Below are 24160 nucleotides of genomic sequence, written 5' to 3'. Positions count from 1 at the left end.
TGTTCCCTATTAAATGCTGCAATAAGTTGGGGGAGAGGCTGTTAGGTAAATTGGATGCATACTGTCCAAATATAGCTAGAGTATTTGGTAGTTCTCAGAATGAACTCTTCATTCTGTGGCAACCAGGCACTAAAATGACCTTGTCTGGATGCAGACTGAGACTGATGGGATAGTATGTGTGTCCGCGATACGGTTGCTGCTCATCTTCATATTTATAGCCGGACTCCATGCACGCCATAATCCGTATGTAGGGAGACGCTTGCTACTGAGTGCTCATATGGACTTGCAATAACACTCACTCTGTCACTATCTCCACCCTCTCTGTCTCAGTGTGTGTTTCTCGTTCTCACTTCCTCAGGTGACATGTGTAATCTTCCCCGTCTCCTCTTGACACACACTCTTACCCAAACACAAATGTGTACAGGCTCAGTGTGTAGACACAAGTAGGGATTAAGTGTGAGCAGTAGATCGTTGAGAGCTGCAGTGTGGGCCAATTCAAAGCCATAATCACAAATGTGACTTGAGGGGAAAGGGCTGGATGGCGTGAACCTTTGCTGTGTTTGTGTGTGTGTGTGTGTGTGTGTGTAGGCTTGTGAGAGCTGACAGGGACATTCAGACTCACTAGTGACCTTTGAAAGAGGAAAGAAAAGAGCAGGGAAGTAAGAAAAGGCAAGTTTGTTACTTTTGCTTTAGCGATGCAGCCTTTTTCCTGTCTTCTGCCTATGTGCATCACCGTGTTAGATAACTCAAGACCAGCTGATAACACATTGATTGAACTTCAGGACCTTCCAGTCCTAATTTTGGCTTGAAATTGGTGGCACAATCAGAAAAGGTTAATTTTCTCAATTATTATCTCCACCTGCCGAGGTGGTTATATTTTTGGTAGTGTTTGCGTGCATGTTGTTCAGTCTGATAAAATGACACCTCAAAAAGTTTTGTGTTGTAGAGTGGTTTGTTAACAATCCATTGTCTTCAAAGTCAACTTAATGATGTATTGTCTTGCAAGTGTGGTGTGTATAGTCAGGCTGAAGAAGTCACTTGGATCAGCTTTCTGAGATTTCCTTACCTGGATGATCGAGCATGCATCAAGACATTTTTTGACTTGGTATTTATTTCTAAACATGTAAAAGATTTTGACTAAATGAATGAAATGAATGTTGCACATGTACTATTGCCTTTTAAACAAATAATAATGAATATAATTATGCTAGAAAATTTATAGAGCTGGTCATGTTTTTGTATAACTTAAATTAAGGTTCCAAGTCTTCAGACTTCACTGTAATCTGATATTGCTGAATCTTATTATTGTCTTTTGTGTGACACTTGTATCTATTTATATTTATATTACTATTTATTAGTGGCAAGTTCATTTTTAGGATTCACACACAGACACACAAGTCCTATAACACACAAAAAGGCATTAACTTCTCAAGTAGGGTTTCAGCCTCTGGGATCTGTATTTCATTTTGACTGAATGACTCAGCTTACAGATCAAGGACTGAAAGTACAAACTCGGTAAATTTGTATTTATTTGTTAGAAAAGACTAGAGCAATTTTTAAATTTATTATTCAATTTATTTCACGTCTTTTATAAGTTTAATCTACATTGTGCAAGTCAAAGTGTATCTATACATTGTAAATGTTTCACCGATTCTGTGAAATTTGGTGCATAATTAGACCTGAAAACCTACGTCTTTAAAGGTGTATAGCCATAGTCAGTGTCATTATCCAAAGCCATGCATAAGACACTTTACAGATATTTACTGGGAAAAATACAGATAACTTCTATTTGACAACAAGTAAACACAAGACTGCATTATTGTTTCTTAGCTTTAAAGGTCATATTGTGCACAGCTCTCAAAAATCTTTACAATGACTAGTGAAAAGTCATTCATGCATTTCCCTTTGAAATTATTCAAACTTATACAGTACTTACAACATTCCCTTAAACAGTTTCCTGACAATTTTAGAATTTTTTTTATCATTGTTTAAGACTGTACAACAATCATAACAAAATGGACATTTTCACTTAAACACACAGAGTGGTAGAAATGCAGCCTCAACAAGAAACAGGATTACCATGAAAAGACAAGCAGCGATGGAAAAGAAAGAAAGAAATAATGAAAGAAGAGCAGGGTTTTAAAAACAGAGAAAGAGAGAAAGAGGCTGTTAAAGTAAGACCAGACAGCATCAACTGCACATTGAAAAGCATAAGAAGGATGAGGAAATCTGGGTAAGTCGTGTGAGAAAACAGACAGCGGAGTGCTAGAAGTGATGGCTGATGATGGCAATCCCAGCGAAGAGCATGAGGCAGATAAAGGAGAAACAGAAAGCTGGAAAAGGAGGTCAACGGCATCTGTGAAAGACACGAAAGACCGGCAAAGGGAATAATTCTCGAAGTACTCAAAGTGGAGCAAAGAGACAGAAGTAGACAAAAATAAGAGAAAAAGTGAGGACATAGAGACGTGGTTCATTTAAAGAAACTGATGAGGGGATGAAGGAAGAGTCCCAGAGTTCCCAGCACACACACTGTCACAAACACCCACAGGAAAATCCTGTCAATGACCATGGCAACGTACTTCCAGTCATCTTCCACCTGAGGAGAGAAAACAAAGGAAATTTAAAGTAAAAAGAATAAAAATAACCAGAGCACATTGTCTTTCTTTCCTCTTCCAAATGTCTTCAAGCGACCTTTGCTTAATGGTAATTGTGAACTTTATGGCACAAACTGTTACATTCACTGTTTTTTGTGCTCTAAAGACACTGTGGTGCCAAACACATTTTGATTTTGCAAGAACAGCTATATAGAACCTTTATAGGCTCCTCTTGTTCATGTGAATCTTTTATCTCTTTATTTATTTTCTTATTTTTATTTGTGTAATTTCAGTTATTATATTAAATGCGGTATAGTATGACAATGTCTAAGGCAGGACAGGCAGGAAAAAAAAAAGCCACATAAATGGGCTTACACACTGTGACCCACGCAATCCACAACCCCCTACAAGACCCCAGAGTAGGAAGAAGTCATCCCCACACAAAGAGCATACTGGAGTATACAGATGAATGTCTTCTTCCTCTCACACTAACCAGTCGCGGCAGATTGCTGCCCATCCCTGAGCCTTGTTCTGCTGTAGGCTTCTTCCTTTTAAAAAGGAGTTTTTCCTTCCCACTGTCGCCAAAGCGCTTGCTCATAGGAGGTCATATTAGGTGTTTCTCAGTTGTATTATTGTAGGGTCTGCCTTACAATATAAAGCACCTTGAGACAACTCTTGATGTGTATTGGCGATGTATAAATAAAATTGAATTGAATTGAATTGAATTGAAGACTATTAGGCAGCACCTTCCCCAGTTCTCTACCTCCACCAACCGAGGCAGACACAGAGACACTCCAAAACAGCAAAAGCTGCTCTCCAGCTCTCAGGAGGCTGCAGACACGCATAGTCCCACAGACCATCCTCATCCACCTGCAAGGCAAATGGGGAAACAAGACTACAGCGACCAGCCCCTCTAGGTAATGGAATTGATCAGCAAGGACCAGAGAGACAAATTCACCCAGTTGGTTTTTTGAAGAGACCAAATAATGTGATCTCCAGAATAATGTGATCAAGAAGTAAATTTCTACACTGATTAATAAAAAAAAGCCATTTTTTGATTTCCTTTTTGGTCATTTTGACGGCATTTTAAGCATACATGTGTCCAGAAGTTTTGATCTGGACTCATGGAAAGATCTCGCTCCCACTTTACAGTTGGGAGGGGAATTGATTTGTTAATTTTAAACAATAGCTTTTACATTTTTGATAACCATTTGGGGTTCAGATATTTAAAAAAAAAACTTGTTAGCCAATTATGTATTTTTAGATTCAGTTGACTGGGATTGAATTTGTCCTGTATGTTGGCTTTACTTGCTGATATTCAAGAAATTTAGCTTTGCTGATTCTGAATTTTCAAATGAAATAAACTTTCCATTTTGTATAACACGTTCTAGATTGTTAATCCCTTTCTCATGATGTCACGATGGTAAATATCTGGATTGTTTCAAATGGGTGATAGTTTGGATAAGTGAAGATTTATACCATGTAGGTTGAAGCTTTGTGAATTAAAATCATTTGTCCTAACACAAGCATTTGGAAAGCTGTACAGTGTTTTAATCTAGTCTATAAAGAATGAACCAAATTCAGATTTATGCAGAACTGCTAATACAAATTTTCAGTTTATCCGGCCAAATGCTTTCTCTGTATCTAAGGAGACAACTGTGGTTTCTAATTTGTTGATAGAGCAATAATGTATTATATTTATTAGTCTACGTGTATTATTCACTGAGTGACGACCCTCGATAAAGCCTGTTTGGTCAGAATATATTATGATTGCAGTTATTTTTTCTAAACTTCTGGCAAGGACTTTGTAAGGTCAACGTTTATAATTGAAATGGAGCAGTGGCTGGATGGGAACGCAGGATCCTTGCCTGGTTTAAGAAGTAGACTAATGACAGCAGAGTTCATGTTTAGAGACAGAGTCTGATTATTCTGAATTTCAGTGACCATTCTGAAAAAAGAAGTTGCTTGTAGAGGCCAAAATTCTTTGTAAAACTCTGCTGGAAAACCATGTGGCCCTGGGGCTTTATTGTTTGGGAGATGCATTCATGGTGAATTCAGAACCACAATCTGATCGTCATTTATTTTCGGTACATTTATATATTTAAGAAATTCTGCAAGAGAGATTAACCTGTAGTGAGTGTAAAGCCTCATGAAAGTCTTTAAAAGATGTATTTATTTGTTGTGGATCATGAGTAATGTTCCCAGTGGAATCCTTTATAGAATAAATAGTTATTTTCTCTATTTACATTTAAACAGTTTAGGAAGGAATTTTTTTAATTTACTGAACTTTAGTATTAATAAACGCTATTTATGGCATTGTGGCTTCCTCACATCCTTTTTATGTCTAATACATCTGCACAGTGCTAAATATAGTGTGAGTGTGGCCTGATCAGTCAGGTGTGGACAATAAGATCATGGATTCAGTGACCATAATGCCATTGTGTGAATATAGAAGGCCGTATGGCTATTCTGCATGCAAGAAGGATCCAAGCATTGCTAAGTAAAGCTGGAGCAGCAGCAACAATCATATCAGGACCATCCAGAGTGTGAGGAAGGAATGCACAAAGCCCTCTATCTGTGACAAACAAGAAGCTTTACACTCCCTTTGCAGCCCTCTGTAAATGGCTTCCAAGCCATTTACCAAGCTAGATAGAAATTCATCTATTATGCATAGATGAACCACATGTAGTAATGCTTGGTTATGTGTATGTGTGTGATTATTTATGTCCTGCATATATTTGGGGGGGAAATCTGTTCTAAAATCTATAAAAGGTCTAGAAAGCAGACATTTTTATTTTTATCACTTATGTTTAAGACAGGGTATGATTAAGGGGAAGTCATTTGTGAGTTTGTGGTAAACTCTTTGGTGCCTCTCTTGCCGGGAGATGCTGTCGTTGGCTGATTTCTGACTTTGTGTTTGCATCTCCCTCAATTTGCAAGAACGCAAAATATTAGTGAAAACTGGGTGTAGGTGGTCAGACTACGATAACTGATTCTTGGTTTGGTTGTCAAAATGTGTTAAATTTTCCCCAAATGCACAAAATAGTTCATTTTTGGTAGAATTTGAGGTTACAGCTTAGAAACAGCATGGTAATAGGGCAGTAATAATGTCGAAATAAAGTAGTAATGACCACACAATGTCATCTAAATATATGTAAGGTAATAGCTACCACGGTTTTTAGCTGACTTATATTAAACTCAAATGTATATAATGTGCCAATAACTATATATAATAATGTGGACGCAGATATATATCTGTGCACTTTGTTTAAAATCTGCAATGAGACCTAAATTAAATAGAAATGGCAAAAATAAAAATAAAATAAAAAGGCAATAATGTTTAGCTTCAGACTGCACAGAAATGACTATTTCAGTGCTCACAGGTTAAGATATTGTTACCAAAACATTAATAAATGATTTTGCCTAATAGACAATGTTACATTTAATCCATATTACTCCACTTTATTACCACATTACAAGCATTATAAACAGTCTATTATTACCAAGGTTTAAAAAATATATAATATTAATTAACAACTAAAACGTGGTTGAGATATGCTACTACTTGGTTATTAACCTGAAATTATATGTAATTCAATTGTATATCTTTATTGTCTCTTTTCCTCTATATTAACACCTAACCCCATCATGTTATTATCAAGCTATAACATGTAATGTTAACCACGTATATAAATCCTAACAAGGGTACTACCTTTAGGTTTTGCGCCTTCTTTGCTGTTATTAATGTCTGGATATTTATTTTAAGAAGCATTTCAGGGTTGTGCAGGCATCAATTTAGCTTGAGTGCCGCACACAGCTACATAAAAGTTTTTCAACATAGTAATGTAATCCCTGTAATCATAGTAATGTGGAAAAGTTATGTGATAAGATTAAATAGTGTGGCAAAACATTATTATAAAAATCATTGTTGATGCATAGTCCCTCAAATGAACATTGTTGTTATACCTGCTTGACCTTTTTTTACACTCTTGTCACAGAACAAAAAAACCATAAAAGTTTACACACCAAAGCCTGACGTATTGGCCCTCATTTTACTAACAGCAGATGTGTAAAAGTGTGTGACTACATTGCGCGTACAAATGTCTCATGTATGAATTTTTAATACCATTGGCTTTTGGCAATTATTTCCAGTTTTACAAAACACTCTTATTACTATTTAACCATCATCACTCCAGTGGAAACACTTTGGAAAGATCTGCCTTTTCTTCCTCTTTGGACACAATTTCATAAGCCCAACTGTAATTTTTGGTGCACTCGATAACAGCTTTTCCATGCACATATTAGTAAATGGTCCTTCTTTCATGAAGCCAGGAGACTATATTTTCAACAATATATCACAGCCACTTAAAATATTCACTGTTTGTTTTGCTTGTAGTGACTAATATAGCCACAAGCCTTTAGCCTCAGGCACAGACAAGCAAAAAAGCTTGTTTTTAGCTCTTCTTTAACTGGATTATTTTTAACTTCACACTTGTAGCCCAAACCAGTTTTATGTTGATGTCACTCAGATTTGACACAGCTCTCTCTGAAAGCCCAGAAGGCTTTTCCCATCTTTTCTTGCATGCATTGTATTGCAACAAACTGTTGTTTCTTGTCCCAGTTCCGGCTGTTCTTGAAAAACGTTTCTGGCTTAAATGGAACCATATATCATTTAAAAATAAATTTAAAAAAATCAGTTCTAATTTTTTCTAATACAAAAATAGGGTTTGAATGATTTGTAAATCACTGTATACTGTTTTTATTTAAATTTTACACATTGTCCCAACTTGCTAAGACGACTCTATACACCAGGGGTCGGCAACCCTGGGCACGCATGCCACAGCTGGCACGCGAAGGGTTAACTGATGGCACGACCATAGCTGGACTGGCTACTGGGCATTTGCCTGATAGGCCGATGGTGATCTTTCGTTTTTATGGACCGCTGATTTTTTTTTTTTGATTTTTTTTTTTTAAGGTATAAACAATGAAAGGTGGTGGATTGGCCACATGCTGGCCAATGTGTAAAAATAACTCAGTTGTTTGGTGGTGGTTTCTATGGCGGAGCTTTCACAGAGGCCAGCAGATGGATGAGGGAAAGGAGAGGCAGGAAGAGGAGAGACCCGAGGCGGCCGCCGGTCCGAGTGTCAGGTGAACTGAACTTCAGGTAAGAAGTTATGACCTGCAGTCTATCTGGGTCAGATATAAACCAAGTTTAGGTGGAGTTTATTTTCGTTGTGCTGACTTTTTACAGTCAGTTACAATAACTCGTACTGCGTACTAGCTAGCGTGATGGAGTTTCGATACAGCTGGGTGTATGCTATGTCACTGATAGTGAACTTTATTTTATTCATGAAGTTAGTTAGTAGAGTTGCAAACCGTCATGTAAAAAATGGAATCGTCCCGTATTCATAGAAAATATTACACATTTCGTATTGAGTTGAAAAGGAAAACAGTTTGTCTCGTACTTCACCTACAATGAAAAAAGACACAAAGCTGGAGTTATTCTGTGTCTTTGCTGCACAGCTGGCTCTTCTTCTCTCATTCTCTCTCCTTCCCTCTCCTGCTGCTACTTCAATCATGAAACTGATCAATGATCAGCTGATCAGCTTTTCTCTCTTGTTTGTTTATCGCCCACTTTGCACCAGAAAGAGGAAACCAGCGGATGTCACGCTAAACAACATCAGCACGTTTAAGCTTGATCAGCTGTTGTTAGAATTTATTTAATATTAATTTCTAGTATCAGCTGATGTTTGCTGGAGCCACAGCTGTAAAAGCTGCTGGTCATGATATCGGTTTGGTTATCTGGTGAGAGGGAAACATGAAGATGAAACCAGGAGATGTCCTTACTGACTCATCAGAGCTGAACAGGTGATGGAGAAACAGGTTAACCTTTTAGGTGACATGAATGAGTTGAAGGGAAGTTATGAACTGTTTCTGAGAGACAAATAACCCCAGGATCCTTTTCTAAGTAGCTGACAGCTGGTAACTGTGCAGGGGCGGGTCTAGCAAAGTGTTGCCAGGGGGCCAGGTGGGGCATTAACAGGGAAAGGGGGGCACAAAGAAGTACTTTTATGTCTTATTCTCATTTAAAATGTCTCGCTTTTAATAAATAATTATCTGAATCTTACAACCAAAGTTTTTATCTGACGTGAAATGTATAGAAATATACATTTTACCTATACCAACAAGACAGTGTACGTCACTGTCACAACACAAGAAAAACAATGGTGCGCTTGGTTTCAACGTAACTTTATTCTTTCATGAGTTATTTACAAGTTTCTCTTTGTTCACAGCCATTGACATGTCAAAGAGGTTAACACGTGAGGAGTGGATCGAAATTGTGTTGCGATCTGGTGAACGCAGTAACCGGGTCATTGCAGCAGATTTCAATGCAAGACACCCTACGAGGCCACCCATCTCCCATGCTACAGTTAGCAAACTGCTTGCTAAGTTTCGTGAAACTGGTTCAGTGTTGGATTTGCCAAAATGTGGACGCAAGCAAACTGTCACTAAGGAAGAAACATCAGTGGCTGTCCTAGCTTCATTCAGCAAGAGCCCACAGCGTAGCACTCGCCGCATGTCACTGGAGAGTGGCATTAGTTGAACATCCCTTCGGTGGATATTAGCTACTCACAAATGGCACCCTTACAAACTCCAGCTACTGCAGCATCTCAACGAGGATGACCCAGATCGGCACACAGAATTTGCAGAATGGGCAAAACAAAAATTGGAACAGGACCCTCAGTTCACGCAGAAGATTTTGTTCAGTGATGAGGCAAACTTTTATGTAAATGTTGAAGTTAACAAACAAAACCACCGCTATTGGTCTGACACTAACCCACTTTTGGAACAACAAAAGTGATGGTTTGGTGTGGTATATGGGGTACAACGATAGTTGGTCCATTTTTCATCAATGGAAACCTCAAGGCCACTGGATATTTGAAATTGCTACATGATGATGTGTTTCCCTCTTTATGCACTGAAGCTGGCACGTTCCCTGAGTTTTTCCAGCAAGATGGTGCACCACCACATTATGGGTGCCAGGTCCGAGCATTCCTAGATGAACAGTTTCCTGGAAAGTGGATTGGTCATCGTGGGCCAGTTGAATGGCCCCCAAGGTCTCCCGATCTGACCCCCTTAGACTTTTATCTTTGGGGTCATCTGAAGGCAATTGTCTATGGTGTGAAGATACGAGATGTGCAGCACCTGAAACTACGGATACTGGATGCCTGTGCTGGCATTTCTCCTGCGGTGTTGCTATCAGTGTGTGAAGAGTGGGAGAAGAGGGTTGCATTGACAATCCAACACAATGGGCAGCACATTGAACACATTTTATAAGTGGTCAGAAACTTGTAAATAACTCATGAACGAATAAAGTTACATTGAAACCAAGCACACCATTGTTTTTCTTGTGACATTACCAATAAGTTTGATGGCCCTCTTCCTATTGAAAAAAACAAAAGTTGCATCCAAGATTGCCGACTTCTAAATGGCCACCATGGTCACCACCCATCTTGAGGAGTTTGCCCCCTCACATATACTAATGTGCCACAAACAGGACTTTAATATCACCAACCATTCCCATTTTATTACGGTGTATCCATACAAATGGCCCACCCTGTATTAACAAGCATGCCATATTGGCCCAGTTTATTTTTCTTATCATTGTTGTGAGGAGACCATAAATAGCGAGTTCTTGTTATGGATAAAAAGTGTCTTTTTATTTTTTTTGTTTCAAAATAGCTGATAACTATTCGCTGATAGCTGCGAACATCTGCGAACAAATATAATTCTATAAAGTTGTTCTATATAGTGTGTAACTGTTAATATAGAGCGTTATTAAATTTATTGCTAATGCAATCATATGGCACATTGACTTCTGAGGAAATTTCAGATGGCACTCATCATCAGAAAGGTTGCCTACCCCTGCTATACACTTTACAGACAAAGTAATGGACCATCAACAAAGCACACCTACAGCAGCCACTCAGCCTTGGAAACTGACAATGAGAAGCTCTCCGCACAGTTTTTGTGCTGATGTTAACATCAGTTATTGAATCAGCAGAGTCTTGGTGACGTTTATGCATTATAAACACATTTTTTGGGTGCTGGAGGAGATTGCCTACCAACTAGGAGGTTGGTGGATTGCCCCCCCAGCTCAGTATTTTGTCCACGTGTTCATATATTAACACATGGACCAACTGAACTGAGCTTCCCCTGTTGCATCCATCGATATGTGCTGGACAAAAAATGCTTAACTATAAATAAAAGCACTGTATTAATGTGTGCAATTTGGCGGATGCACTTTGAGTGCTCAAATTGAGTAGAAAGGCGATATTTAAGTACCGTCCATCCATTTATACATTGTAAATGGATGGTGCTTCAGCACTTGGCAATAGTGCTCTGTATCTTAAGTTGGTCTTATCGTCATGGCTGAGTGTGGTTCTTAAATGCTTGTACTTTGCAAGACTGCCTCACAGTTGACTGAAGAACATCTAGGAGGAAATAAATTTCCCAAACTGACTTGTTGAATGTTGGTATCCTATTACAGCACTACACTCAAAGAGAAGTGGGCCAGTACTTTGTCTATATAGTATAACTTCTATCAATTTGAAAAGCATATTGAAATAAATAAAACTGTGTTTTCCACATTGCATACCTCTTTGGCTTTGTTACGAGTCCTCATGTTCTCTGCAATGTACTTTACGCTCTCAATGGCCTGCTTGATTTCGGGAGACACCACAGAAAAGGCGACGACAGCGTTTACCGGCGATGAAGCATTGATGGGCCTCGGCAGCTTGGGCAGCTCTGACTCCTGGGGCCCCTGAGTCTGAGGTGGCTGGGGAGGAGGTGGTGGTGGCACCACTGGCGGTGGGACAGGAGTCGGTACCTCTTTGCCTCTGTAGGGGAACCTTCTGTTCATGTCCCGTTTCATGTCACGGTTCATCTCACCATACTCCACACAGTTCATTGAGCCACCAGCTGAGGACGTACCCCCTCCTCCTCCTGCACCGCTTTCCAGCGGCGGACAGGCTACACCCCCAGTTATGCCTCCAACACTTACACTTCCTGAGCTACTTGTTGCTCCTATACTGTTTTTTCTTTTCTTGCTTCCACCGCTGCTTCCTCCTCCTGTCCCTCCTGTAATTCTGGCAGGTGAGGAGCAGCCCTGGTCAATAGGACGCCTCATCAGCATTACTCTGGGCAGCACGCCAAGGAACACAGCCCTCACCCACTCGGGCATTGTGTGAGTCATAGGTGTGCGGTAGTGAACATTCAGCACAAAGACAGTGATGACAATGCTGAGTGTGACAAAAATCATGGTGAAGAGGAGATACTCGCCAATCAGGGGGATGACAAGAGATGTTGAAGGGATGGTTTCAGTGATGACCAGCAGGAACACAGTGAGGGAGAGAAGGACAGAGATACACAGGGTAACTTTCTCCCCGCAATCAGATGGGAGGTAGAAGACCAACACTGTTAGGAAGGAGATGAGGAGGCAAGGGATGATGAGATTGATGGTGTAGAAGAGAGGCAGGCGGCGGATGTAGAAGGAGTAGGTGATGTCAGGGTAGATCTCTTCGCAGCAGTTATACTTGATGTCATGCTTGTATCCTGGAGCGTCAATAATCTCCCACTCTCCACTTTCCCAGAAATCTTTTAGGTTCACCTGGTGAAGTGTAAATGTGAAAGCTGTTTTTAGAAAAAAATATTATATCTCAAAGTTTAAAACAAGTTCATTTAAAGAGAACTGAATCTGTCTTCATTATTAAAATAATCTATTTAAATACATTTGTCAATTTTAACATTGTAATAAGTTCATCATCAGTCTTCCCTTTGACAATGGCCACCCCAATCCATCACATTCTGAATTTCAGGTAAAAACACATAGTAAACTTTATCTGAAAGAAAGACAACAAACACATGTTTAAAATTTCCAACTGCTTCTCAACAAAAAAAAGTTAACTTTCTAATTCAGACTATCCAAAGTCTAAGCTGCAATGTACTGCCAAAAGCATTCGCTCATGCGTATGAAATTGAGTAATATTCCTTTCTTAATGCATAGGGTTTAACATGATGTCAGGTGACCCTTTGCAGCTGTAACAGCTTCAACTCTTCAGAGAAGGCTTTCCACAAGGAAATCATGTTTATGGAAATTTTTGACCATTCTTACAAAGACACCAATGTTGGACAAGAAGGCCTGGCTCACAGTTTCTGCTCTAATTCATCCCAGAGGTGTTTTGTCAGGTTGAAGTCAAGACTCTTGGTACAATGTAGTGAGATGAGTAACATTCTCCTGGAAATCGCCAAACCCAGACTCGTCCATTGGATAGCCAGATGATCGATCCAGAAAACACACCTCCACTGCTCTAGAGTTCAGTGGTGGCGCGCTTCACACCACTGCATACATTGCTTTGCATTGCGCTTGATGAAGTAAGGCTTTGATGCACCTGCGTGGCCAAATTCATTCTATGATGCTCTCTACTTACTGTTCTTGAACTAATCTGAAGGCAACATGAAGTTTGAAGGTCTGTAGCTACTGACGCTACAGAAAGCTGGCAACCCCAGTGCATTATGCACCTCAGCATTTGCTGATCCCCCGCTGTGATTTCACGTGGCCTACCACCTCATAGCTGAATGTCTGTCGTTTCCAGTCACTTCCATTGTGTTATAATATAACAGCTGATTGTGGAATATTTAGTAGCGAGGATATTTCACAACTGGACTTGTTGCAAAGGTGGCATCCTATCATAGCACAACACTGGAATTCACTGAGCTCCTGAGAGTGACCCATTCTTTCACAAACGTTTGTAGAAGCAGTCTGCATGCCTGGGTGCTTGATTTTATATACCTGTGGCCATGGAAGTGATCGGAACACCTGAATTCAATGATTTGGATGAATACTTTTGGCAATATAGTGTAACATTGCAAGTTAGTGTTGCTTTGTTGTGCAACTGTCATCTCTTAGAATGAAAGTGCATTGAGGATACTTACCTAATGGACTGAATAAAGAGGAGGAAGGCAAACATAAAAAATGAAGCAATCTAAGCAAGTTGGAAGATATAAGCACTTACTACTGTGCAGTGCTAAATAATTCTTCTCAATAATGATGCATAAAAATGCTAAAAACAAATAAATAAATAAAACTGACAGAGATTTCTTAATGACATAACTGCAGGGATCTATTTCCTTTCACCCCAGTTGCTCCTTCTCACCTTTGAGCCAATGAGCACTAGATCAATCTTGGCCTTGTCGTAGGTCCAGGAACCAAACTTCATGGAGCAATTCTGGTAGTCAAAAGGGAAGTAGGTGATGTCCATGGGGCAGGAGGATTTAAAAATAGCTGGAGGGACCCAGGTGATCGTTCCATCAAATTTTAGCAGAGCCTTGGTCTTGTCTTCCACAAGGAAATCACCTACAGCACTGTGAGAGAAAAAGGCCAAAATACATATAATTAACAGATATGTTTGAAATTAGTAGTTGACTACAGTTTTAACACCACTAGGCAATGACAAGAGGGTACTGCTAGCAAGTGAACGCAAATTGTGTTAGAGAAGTACACAGGGTGCGCATATCTACTGTGTGTGGTTGCTTTTGATGTGAAAATGTATCTTCAGAAGCAAAAGAGAAAATAACATAAAATAGCCCAATATAGACATCTAGATTTCTCAGATAATGATAGATGGAAAACAAAATAAAATCCTCAGTGTAACAACCTCTTAGCATCTATGCTCTAACACTTACTTGTTGTACAAAACTATGTCTGGCCTCCAAATTTTATTGGACGGAACTCGTATGAACTCAATCCCATCAAACTCAGAGGGGGTCCATCTCAATTTGTAATCATTCCACACCTGAAAGACGAGCAGGGATTAAAACAATAGGATCTTAACAAAATCCACAAGTAACAAAAGAACAGATAAAAACAAAGCTCGTGACTGTCACTCACATGTCTCAGCCACAGGTTGGTTTCCATTATTTGATTCACCTCATCCTGAAAAGATAAACGGGGAAATTTGACGAGCCTTATTATTTATTTATTTTAATCAAACACCTATTTGTTATACTGATTTTACCCTCTTACCACTTTGACAAGCTGAGATATGGACACCTCAAACTCGACAGTAACCGGATCCGACACATTCTCTACTGGTCGGATGAACTGGTTGTACCTTCGGAATAACCTTCGAAATAATCTGTCCTCTGCCTTAGATGAAAAACAGCCTAGAAAAATAGGATGGAGATGTTAATAATGAAATGAAAAGATGATAAGTTATTGCCAGGGAAATAAGGGGGGAAACTGTCGCTTCACATTTAGTGAGCTGATATGTAGGCATTGTCCAGCATTGCTAGCAAACTGAACTTGACTTCAATGTAACTAAAAGCTCAGTCACTCAGAAGGATTAACATTAATGTCTTCTAAAGCAAACACTATAGAAACATAAAAAACACCTGTGTCCTGAAGGTGGTAATATCAAGGGTTTAATTCACCGGCGAGTGATAAAGTAAGAAAGAAATAAAGTGTGAAGGAGAGAAAATGCAAACAATACATGTGAGCTTTCACAATAAATCCATATTACTCAGAATAGCTTCAACATTTCCTCACTTTCATTATATGGTTACTGCAGACAGACCAAACAACACATCCACCTACAGCTTTATTAAAGGACTCACTCCTGGAGGTATCTAGCCATGCGGATACATGTAAGGAAATATGTTTGCAGCAGTTTGCTAAAGTTAAGCATCACAAATCAACTTCCATTCACCTTCATTGTACTTCTGACAGTGATGAGCAAAAAAGGTAAATCTATGCACCAGTCTTCACAGCACTGGGGCTTTCAGTTTGACTTTCAGTCATTTTTAAGCTGTTTATTCAATGACAGGAGAGAGGGCTACAAATGATCAAAGTGTGTTAGTTCAGTTGTATGTTTACATAGTCTCATTAAAGCCTAAAAGCTTGTAGAAAATCTGAAAGCACAAGAGGCTTTAAGCAAAACAGAATGATGTGTCTTTGGCCAAAGTGTCTGCAGACAAGTGACTTAGACAAGTGTGTCTAAGTCTGGACTGAAGGTCATACTGTGGAAAGCTGCCACTTGTAACGCTGGTGCTTGGGATGGCACATGCAGGCCCACGACTGTCCAAGCAGAAAATGTTGCCTCGCACGGGACAGCAGGCACTCACGCTATCAGCAAGCCCTCAGAAACACTCTTCTAGTGGCTTCAATGAGCTTCCTCACATCTATTCATAACTACAGAAATGCTTCCATTCCAGACTTTTTTTCACCTGCTTTTTATCATATTTCTTTATCCCCTGCTACCTTTTTTTTTTCTTGGTTAACTAAACACAGGATGCCTGTGGTTGGCCTTCTATACCCTTAAATTTTGAACTGTTTAATTTTGTTCAGGCTGAAAACCATTAAATAATAAATGCTTTAACCTCTGAGGCCAAACTCACGCATCACAGCTTCCCAGTCATGAAATGCCGGACACATTTTTCAGTCTACTAAGAAACCATTAAACCTGCACTTAGTGAACTGCATTTTAGAGATGGGTCTGAATGTATTCAAGTAGGACCCATATACACGCAAACAGCCATATTCACCGAAAAGGTTTGTTTCCTTGAAAATAGCTAAATAAAACATAGACCTTTAATGGGACGCGTTCTGTCTGAATCTGTTTCCTCTCTAAAAAAAAAAAAAAAAACACAGAAAACTGCTTTGGTTTCTTATTTTGATGCTTTTTTTTCATGTTTTTGGTCATCGGTGTGTTATTCGTGTCACATTTTAAACCTATCCAAAACTCCAAGCAGTCTGTTTTGCAAAATCAAGTTTATTCCTGGAGTTTCAGTGCTTGACCTTTATCAGACTTACTGCTGCTCCCTATTCTTTGAATTATTTGGCTTCCTTCTATCATAAGCAATTAAGTCATGGAGAATGAGCACCAACACTTGACAAATAAATGTATTTTTGGAAGTTAAGTGAAGTGCAGCAGGCAGTCTGTTAGGTATGCTGGACCAGGTTTCCCTTGACTGCAGACGTGTCTCAAAAAACAGGTAACTCAAATCAGTTCAATTCAAATCCATTTTATTTCCATAGCACCAAGTTACAACAACAGTTGCCTCAAGGCGCTTTATATTGTAAGATAAAGACCCTGAAATCAATAATACAGAGAAAACAGAAAAAACCCCAACAATCATATGACCTCCTGTGAGCAAAAATGAGGTGCAACGGTGGGAAGGAGAAACTCCCTTTTAAGAGGAAGAAACCTCTGGCAGAAAATCTGACACAAATTACTGTTCCAAAATTATGATAGCAGTATCCTAATATATTAAAGCATCAATCAGTGTACACTGTTATTATCAGGTGAATACAAAAAGTAGTCACCTCATAAAAAATTTGAATACACATATTTTATCATTTAATCTTTAGCACATTGTCATATTGTTCTCGAAATATTACTAGACTATTACTAATTGGTTTAACCTCGTAAGCTTATGCTTGTTTCCACATTATTACCCGTAGTTTCTGCCCTTTTACTCGATAACACAGATTTTAAAGTAATGGCATGATATCAATTTTACCAGCTTATTACCAAGCTGTAACAGAAACTGCGACCAGAAACATGCACCATCAAGCAAATGTGTATTTCAGATATAAACTGATACAAGGCTACTAAACTGGCTAAACTAAGCTAAAGTGAACTGGCATGATTTGAGTTCAGATGGAGCAGAAGCAGAATAAACCAGTGATTTGCTCTGAAGCAAGCGCTCCTCTATTTCCCAGGGTGCTTAGTTAATTATTATTTTTTTCATATGGCTCGTATGTACTCACACCACACAATACCCAACACAATCACCTTAAATAAAAATTGACTTTCAGTGAGGGTATCACTTTAATATAGCACATTCTTGAAGAAACTGTGTGGCAGAACAAATATTTCATAATAACAACCCATAAAGTGAAGTCATAAAGCTGTTCTTGCATTTATTACAACAGGGAGTACACTTAGATGAATATGGTTCAGACTTTTCAGTTTAGCGTCAGTCCATTTTTTCATTTTGGGAGACGAGCTCATTTGCTTACAAAATCTACAGGAATAAATACATTTTCAGAGAATTTATCCCAAGTTAGTTTCTTTGTGAGTCTAAAAGGTTAAAATCTAAATCAGTAAACACTTTTGAAGCCTTTTACTTTTTTTTTCCAACCTTAGATGCTAAACACAAATTTCCCTGGCAGGCTCAGCTTACACGCTAAAATGATATCGACTTCTTTGCTTCCATCAAACTCAGGATCAGGATTACCTTTACTCATAAAGCCGGTGTTACCAAAACAATCTAAGGCAGTAAAATGGAAAAAGACAACAGAAAACCGATGGTGGGGAGCAGTTATCTCGGCTGCAATCAAGAGGAGAGAGAAAGTATCCCTGAGTTAAGATTGTTGGGTGCTCTTCTACTCTGGGTGAATCACAGCAGACTTAAAAGAGCCTGTTAACATGGCTACAGCTGATTTTATTCCACAGTAGTGTGGTTGATTTTTGTTCTTAAGATCTTGCTTCCCTGTTAAGTGGGTAAGAAGCTGAAAATTATGTAGTGACTTCAAAACCACTGAAGTTTTCTGAGGTCAGTGGCAGAGGCGATCTAAGTCTTAAAGCTTAATGAAAAGAACTTTCTCTGGGGACACTTGTGTAATTTCTGCTCTCTGTACCTGCCTTAAAAACTGCCCACTGCTCCCTAATTCGTTGCACTCTCAGAACCTTGTTTAAGCCTCTAATTGGCTGAGGGAAAACCAGGGCAATTATAATCAGCCAGTTAATTGGACCTTTTGTTCCTTGTGACAAAAAAAAATGAAGCCAATATATTTTTCCCCTTCCTCCAATGGCACATTCACTCCTCTAATTCCCTTTATTTGTTCTGGCACTGAAGATGTTAAGAAGCCTTAGTTTAGAGGAAGTTAATTATAACCTTTGCACTAACATGTCAGTTGATTATGCACAGCTTTTACTGCTTTTCCCTGAGAGTCAGCATAAGGATTAAATTTTGGGGGATGTGAGGTTGCTTCCAAAAGTAACGGCTGTGACTTTTTTATTTTCAACACAAGAGTTTTGTAAAGTTTTATTATCTTATACATGGATTATAGCTGCTTCTTATCTTTCTGGTTAAGCAAAACACCATTACGGTCAGACTAACGGCTCTGTGTGGCCTCATTGACACTGACACTACCTGTTCTGTAGTACTCTTTGGGGGAAGGGGTATGAGGAGGTGCCAAGTGAGCTAAGCTAATATTAAAAGGTAATCTAAAAACACTGAGAACCACTGGTCTGGTAAGTGAGGATGGTAAATGATGATCTGGCATCGTGGTGCCAGGATAACCACCTCCAGCTGAACGTCGGCAAGACTAAGGAGCTGGTGGTGGAATTCAGAAGGAGTCAGCACAGATACTACAAGCCTATTATCATCAACGGAGCTCCAGTGGAGTGGGTGCAGAGGCAGAAGGTTCTGCACCATCCGAGCAAGAACAAGAGGAGCTTCTATCCCCAAGCCATCCAGGTCCTAAACCAGAACATGCACCCCACCCTCCCACAGCATCCATAAGTGACAGAGACAGGACTTATTCCTAACACATCCCAGACTGACTCTTCTAGACACTTTAACACCCATTTGCACAATGTACATTTTTCAGATTTTCTATTTAAAATTTCCAGATTGTCTATTTAATGTAATTAATTTTATGTACCTAATTCACTTAATTGCTGCATATAATGTCCTCCTGTATATATTCACTTAATGTATATAATGTTGCCTCTCGTTTTGCTAAGTCGAGGAGCATGTCAGGATACATTTCACTGGATGTTGTGCTTGTATAACTAATCATGTGACAAATAAAGAATCTTCAATCTCAAACCTGAAATGGAATGGTACTTATAATTTACCTTTCTACTCATTTGAGCACTCAGATTGTTTTCTTACTACAGGTCTCATTCATTCAATCACCTATGGACTTTGTATTATTTATACATACACTCACATTTCAGATACGCTTCTATTGTTTCAGACGGTTCAAACAAAGGTTTGGCATGTACCACTCCACCACTGAAAAAATGTTCCCATGGGTAAAGAAATTTTTAGTTAAGTATCTTTACTAAATTTCAAGTTAGTAATTCAAAATTCCGACTTACTTTGAAGTTAAAGTCAGTAAGACAAAATTTTGAGATGCTGAACTCATTTTGATTTGGGTCAGCCTGGCTGTCTTTTTGTTTTTTTCAGTCATAGAAACAAGCTATTGGTACAATCATTCAGATATGTATATTTTAAAAAGCCAAGTTAATGGCAACAGAAACCACTGGAACCAAGAATACCCTCAAACAAACCAACCCTAATGGTTGTAGCTAGAACTGAAAATAAACCAAGTCCTTTTCCTTTATCGGTTCACCTTACCTCAAGGTTTAGAATGAAGTTACCATAATCACTGTGCCAAAAGAAATCAGCTTGACATTCATGTTTCATTTCACCGGACATGTGCTCATTCCTTCCCCTCACTTTGTGCTGTATCAAAGTGACAAGCCTTTGTATTGCTGCACATGAAGCCAAGTCAAGCTGTCATGCATTTCACCCTTAAAAAGCCACATTGATTTAGAATTAGAAAGCCAAACACTGAGTCTGTCTTTGTCTCTTGTGGCTACAGGAGCCAAAAGCTACTGGAAGACCCATGGCCTGTGGGAGGCTCTTTGATCAGGCATGTGCTTAACAGGATGAGCCTGGAAGCCAGTTGTGGACACTCTGAAGGAACTAATTACCCTCCAAAAATACACCACTGTCAGAGTGCATAGAAAACAGATACAAAGAGAGAGACAGTGGCAAGAAGAGATAGGAAAAGTGACAGCAAGTACAAGGAGAGAAGAGCTAGATAGTGTGCCTTTGCTCTCCAGGGTTTTTGACGGCCTGACTTTGACATTCTGAATGACGCACAAGAGAAGCCACAATGATTACAGCCCGTCCTGACTGTCCCATGAAGCATAAGGTGTTTAATCTATGGTAAGTGTAGCTTCATATATGGGGGCTACAGTACATACACATAACTATGTGTGTTACTATTTATGTTCATCCACCTTTGACTTGACCCATTCTGAAAAGTAAAAGATTTTCTTCTTCACTGATGCGTGAAATTTAATTGCCACTTGTCTCCCTGCTTTCATCAAAAAAGATGTGGGAGGTTTGAGGCTGCATTCTCTCTGTATAAGATATTTTAAGTAAGCTTAGGTTTAGGTTTTTTGTTTGGGTTTTTTGGTGGTGTTGTTTAAAAAAAACGGACGAAAAAAACGAAATGCTAAGATAATCCAAGAAGTGATTAACTCTGTTAACAGGAAAATGAGCTTCAGGCGTAATCGCTCATTTTATTTTGTGCATTGTGTCAGAGTGGGCGGGAACAGCACCTGGGACACAAAATAATGAACCCAACGGCGAATCACTCAGAAAAGTAAAAGGTTTGGCACTGTTTTGGCATTTAGACTCAGTGAAATGTGATTTTATCCAAAGAAATAATGATTGATGTAACAAGATAAACACCCAAGGATTTAGCTGGCGTATGGGAAGGAAGGAAAACTAGATGGGGCCCCCTTTTAAAGGAGATAAAATACAGTATTTAGCCATTCTATGGAAAACGTAAATAAAAAAAGCTCAAGCCATGTCTTTTAATACGACTGACACTATGAGCCTGAATGCTTAGGTCTGCCAAGTATTTAATTAAAATGTATCCACATATTTAAAACTGTGCCTTGTTTTAGCAGAGGCTAGAAATGAATGTGTGCTGTTGCTGTGACACTCTTAAATTCAGAAATGCAGTCTGGGGACTTAGTCTGCCTGGAGTGGGTGGCTGTGATGGTTCTCACAGCACTGCAGTCGCAGCTGCAGGTAGTCAGTGCTACTTATCTTTCTTCCAGAGATGCTGAAGCAGGCCTGTCTATCATGCATGTCAGCAGTATTGACTGAATCAGTACGCAGAAAAAGACTTTGACAAACGCTGCGTCCCAAATCCATGGCAGAAGTTTTTGCAGTGGATTAGCTAAAGTTTGAGTTAAAGTTGTGTCCTCATTTCAAAGTGAGGAGTACAGAAATTGGGGGGGGAGGGTGGGACTTTGCTAAACTGCTAAAAGTCTTTGCTAAAATATGTAATTCCAATTCTCATAGTAGGAAAATAATGTCATCATTGGAAATTAAATCCCGCTATTTAAGCATCTAGCTAGCTACAGATGAGGAGCCGCCATCATTTCAAACAATTCAACAAATATAACCAAACACACAAACCGCGTCTGTGAGCTACATGTGCACTTGCTGTGTTTCCCAGGAAGAGGGAAAAAACATTAACACTGAGAGATGGAGAAGAAAGAGAGGAGAGGAAGATGAAGAATGTTTTCAATGGTAAGCGCTGCTCAGCAAGAGTGAGATTCAGCATGAATTTAAAGCTTACCTGTCATGTCCAAATTAAATGTGTAGCTTTAAAGTCAGTTATTGGATATATACATGATGTTTTGTTGAGTTTTGAATAATTTGTAGTGATGCACTATGTTGGACTGGTTACATCTAGGGTACTAGTACCATTTTACATCAAGTGTAACAGATATCAATTTATATTTGGGGTGTTTAGGTGCTGATGAGATTCACTCATTGAATTCTATCTTTTATGCTAGCTTTATAGCCTCAGGTAACATATACTTATGTCATTTGGCTAAATCCACAAAAGCACTGAACGCTGTAGTAGCTTTTCATACTTTGTGCACAGTTTGTACCACTGTAAATCACCTGACTGAACAGGCACCTCGTATGCTGAATGGTTACAAGGGCCATGAACACTTCCTGTGTATGACTGCTGTTCATTACTCCCTTCTGTCTCTTCATAAATATAGGTTAAATGGGTATTGGGAAAATGTGTTTTGCAGATTTAATCATTTGCACTGGGGTATGTTAGAAATACAGTTACAAGAAATTCCCCCAGTTGACAGATAGTGGTTTCCATTTTGGGTCTAAAAGAGGGTAGTATTCCGATCCATTTGGGGAAAACTCTCCACGATTGCTTTAAGCACTGAGTGGGAAGAAAGCAATAAGGTAACTGATACAAGTGGCTCTAATGGCTTCATGGATATAATTATTCTTTAGAGATTATGGAGAACAGAGGTATTACAAAAGGTATTACAGATGACATTCTTTAAAGCTGTTAATCCTGCTTCTGTTCTTCAGCGCTTGTAATCTTATGTTCACTGAGATTGTGGAAAAACACAAAAAGAAATACATAATAAGAGAAACAGAGGCCACTCAGTAGAAAATGGTGCGTGGTTAGAAGAAGGACTGAGGCACAAAATGCCCCAGATGGAAGATGAGCATCTTCCATCTGGGGCATCTCGGACAACCTCCCCAGCACTTTTATTCTCACCTTCTATCTTTCCATCATGAAGTGTGACTCAATTCATTGCCAGCTCAGAAGACAAGGATGTCCCAGAGGAATCAGACAGCAGGGCTGTTTGGAGGAGGGTGTGTGTGTGTGTGTGTGTGTGTGTGTGTGTGTGTGTGTGTGTGTGTGTGTGTGTGTGTGTGTGTGTGTGTGTGTGTGTGTGTGTGTGTGTGTGTGTGTGTCCATAGGGGGCGTAATAAGGGTGTCTACACAGCATGTGTAGGAGCTAAGTAACTGGAGTTTGGTGGCAATAATCACATGACGATCGTGTTAAGAGGATCCTCAAGCCACCACACAGCCCTTAAGCCACATACTTACACACACATGCACACTGATTGCCTGTCAGATTTTAATGCAACTATATTGCTTCATGGAGGGAAACCGGAGAGCAGCTCTGTATTTCCAAGGGAATCTCAGACGAGCATTTAAGTCTGCGAGAGGAGCAAATACGCTTGATGATGCTGCGATGCAAAGCAGACAACTTCATATAAGCAGACTTAGATAAGTGCTACAGAGTAGGGTGGCTTAATATAAACCATTTCTAATGCTCAGATTGGGGGAAAAAACTCTGATTGTTGCCACGCTACACTTTTGAATAACTAGTTTTCTGGCTCTCTTGGCCTCTACGCTGTCAACCCATTAAAAAGCACAGTACAGTGAGATGAAGGGTCAAGGCTGAAACATAATGCGGAGTGGGTCAGTATAATGGACATCTCTCTCAGCAATTTGTGGAAATGCTGAAGGGAAATGCATCACGCGGTTTCACTCACCCTTATCACTCAGTCTCTAAGGTATAGCAGCCCATCCTGCTCTAAAATATGCTGATGTGCACCACAATCGATATTCCACAGGCAGTGGCTTTATTTTGAATGTCATAACTCCAACTAAATCCCCATGCCGTACAGATTTCTCATTCCTTACCTCCAAGCGACTTCAACATGATTCTATTTCTGACTAAAATACCCCAATCCCATGAACGGCAGGATCAGCTTTTCCTCTGTTATGAGGGCCGATCCTGGATAGCAGGAAACAATACCTTCTGTAGCTCACTAATCGGACCCCCACTGGGAGTGTTTGTACAATCTGTGTGTGTTTTTAGGCACTTATCTGCATGCACAGCTCCTGT

General features: G+C 39.4%; 1 protein-coding gene across 2 annotated transcripts in view; it reads right to left on the bottom strand.

Annotated features, from left to right (window-relative positions):
• Nucleotides 1–1586: 1586 nt before the first annotated feature.
• The window catches only part of LOC308408212 (neuronal acetylcholine receptor subunit alpha-3-like), a 31929-nt gene continuing 9355 nt past the window's right edge, over nucleotides 1587–24160 (bottom strand). The window contains exons 2-7 of one of the 2 annotated variants that reach the window (XM_080900380.1): nucleotides 14680–14819; nucleotides 14545–14589; nucleotides 14340–14449; nucleotides 13811–14018; nucleotides 11254–12264; nucleotides 1587–2596 (exon numbers count right to left, since the gene is read on the bottom strand). In XM_080900380.1, the coding sequence (XP_080756506.1) occupies nucleotides 2471–2596; nucleotides 11254–12264; nucleotides 13811–14018; nucleotides 14340–14449; nucleotides 14545–14589; nucleotides 14680–14819 (1640 nt within the window). In that variant the 3' untranslated portion in view covers nucleotides 1587–2470. The remainder of the gene's footprint in view (nucleotides 2597–11253; nucleotides 12265–13810; nucleotides 14019–14339; nucleotides 14450–14544; nucleotides 14590–14679; nucleotides 14820–24160) is intronic. The other variant, XM_080900381.1, reaches the window with a different exon arrangement.

This window comes from Rhamphochromis sp. 'chilingali' (genome assembly GCF_963969265.1).
Source record: "Rhamphochromis sp. 'chilingali' genome assembly, chromosome: 13".
NCBI classification, from domain to species: Eukaryota; Metazoa; Chordata; class Actinopteri; order Cichliformes; family Cichlidae; genus Rhamphochromis; species Rhamphochromis sp. 'chilingali'.
Note: the sequence above shows the minus strand (reverse complement) of the source record. Positions and strands in the feature narration are given on the sequence as shown.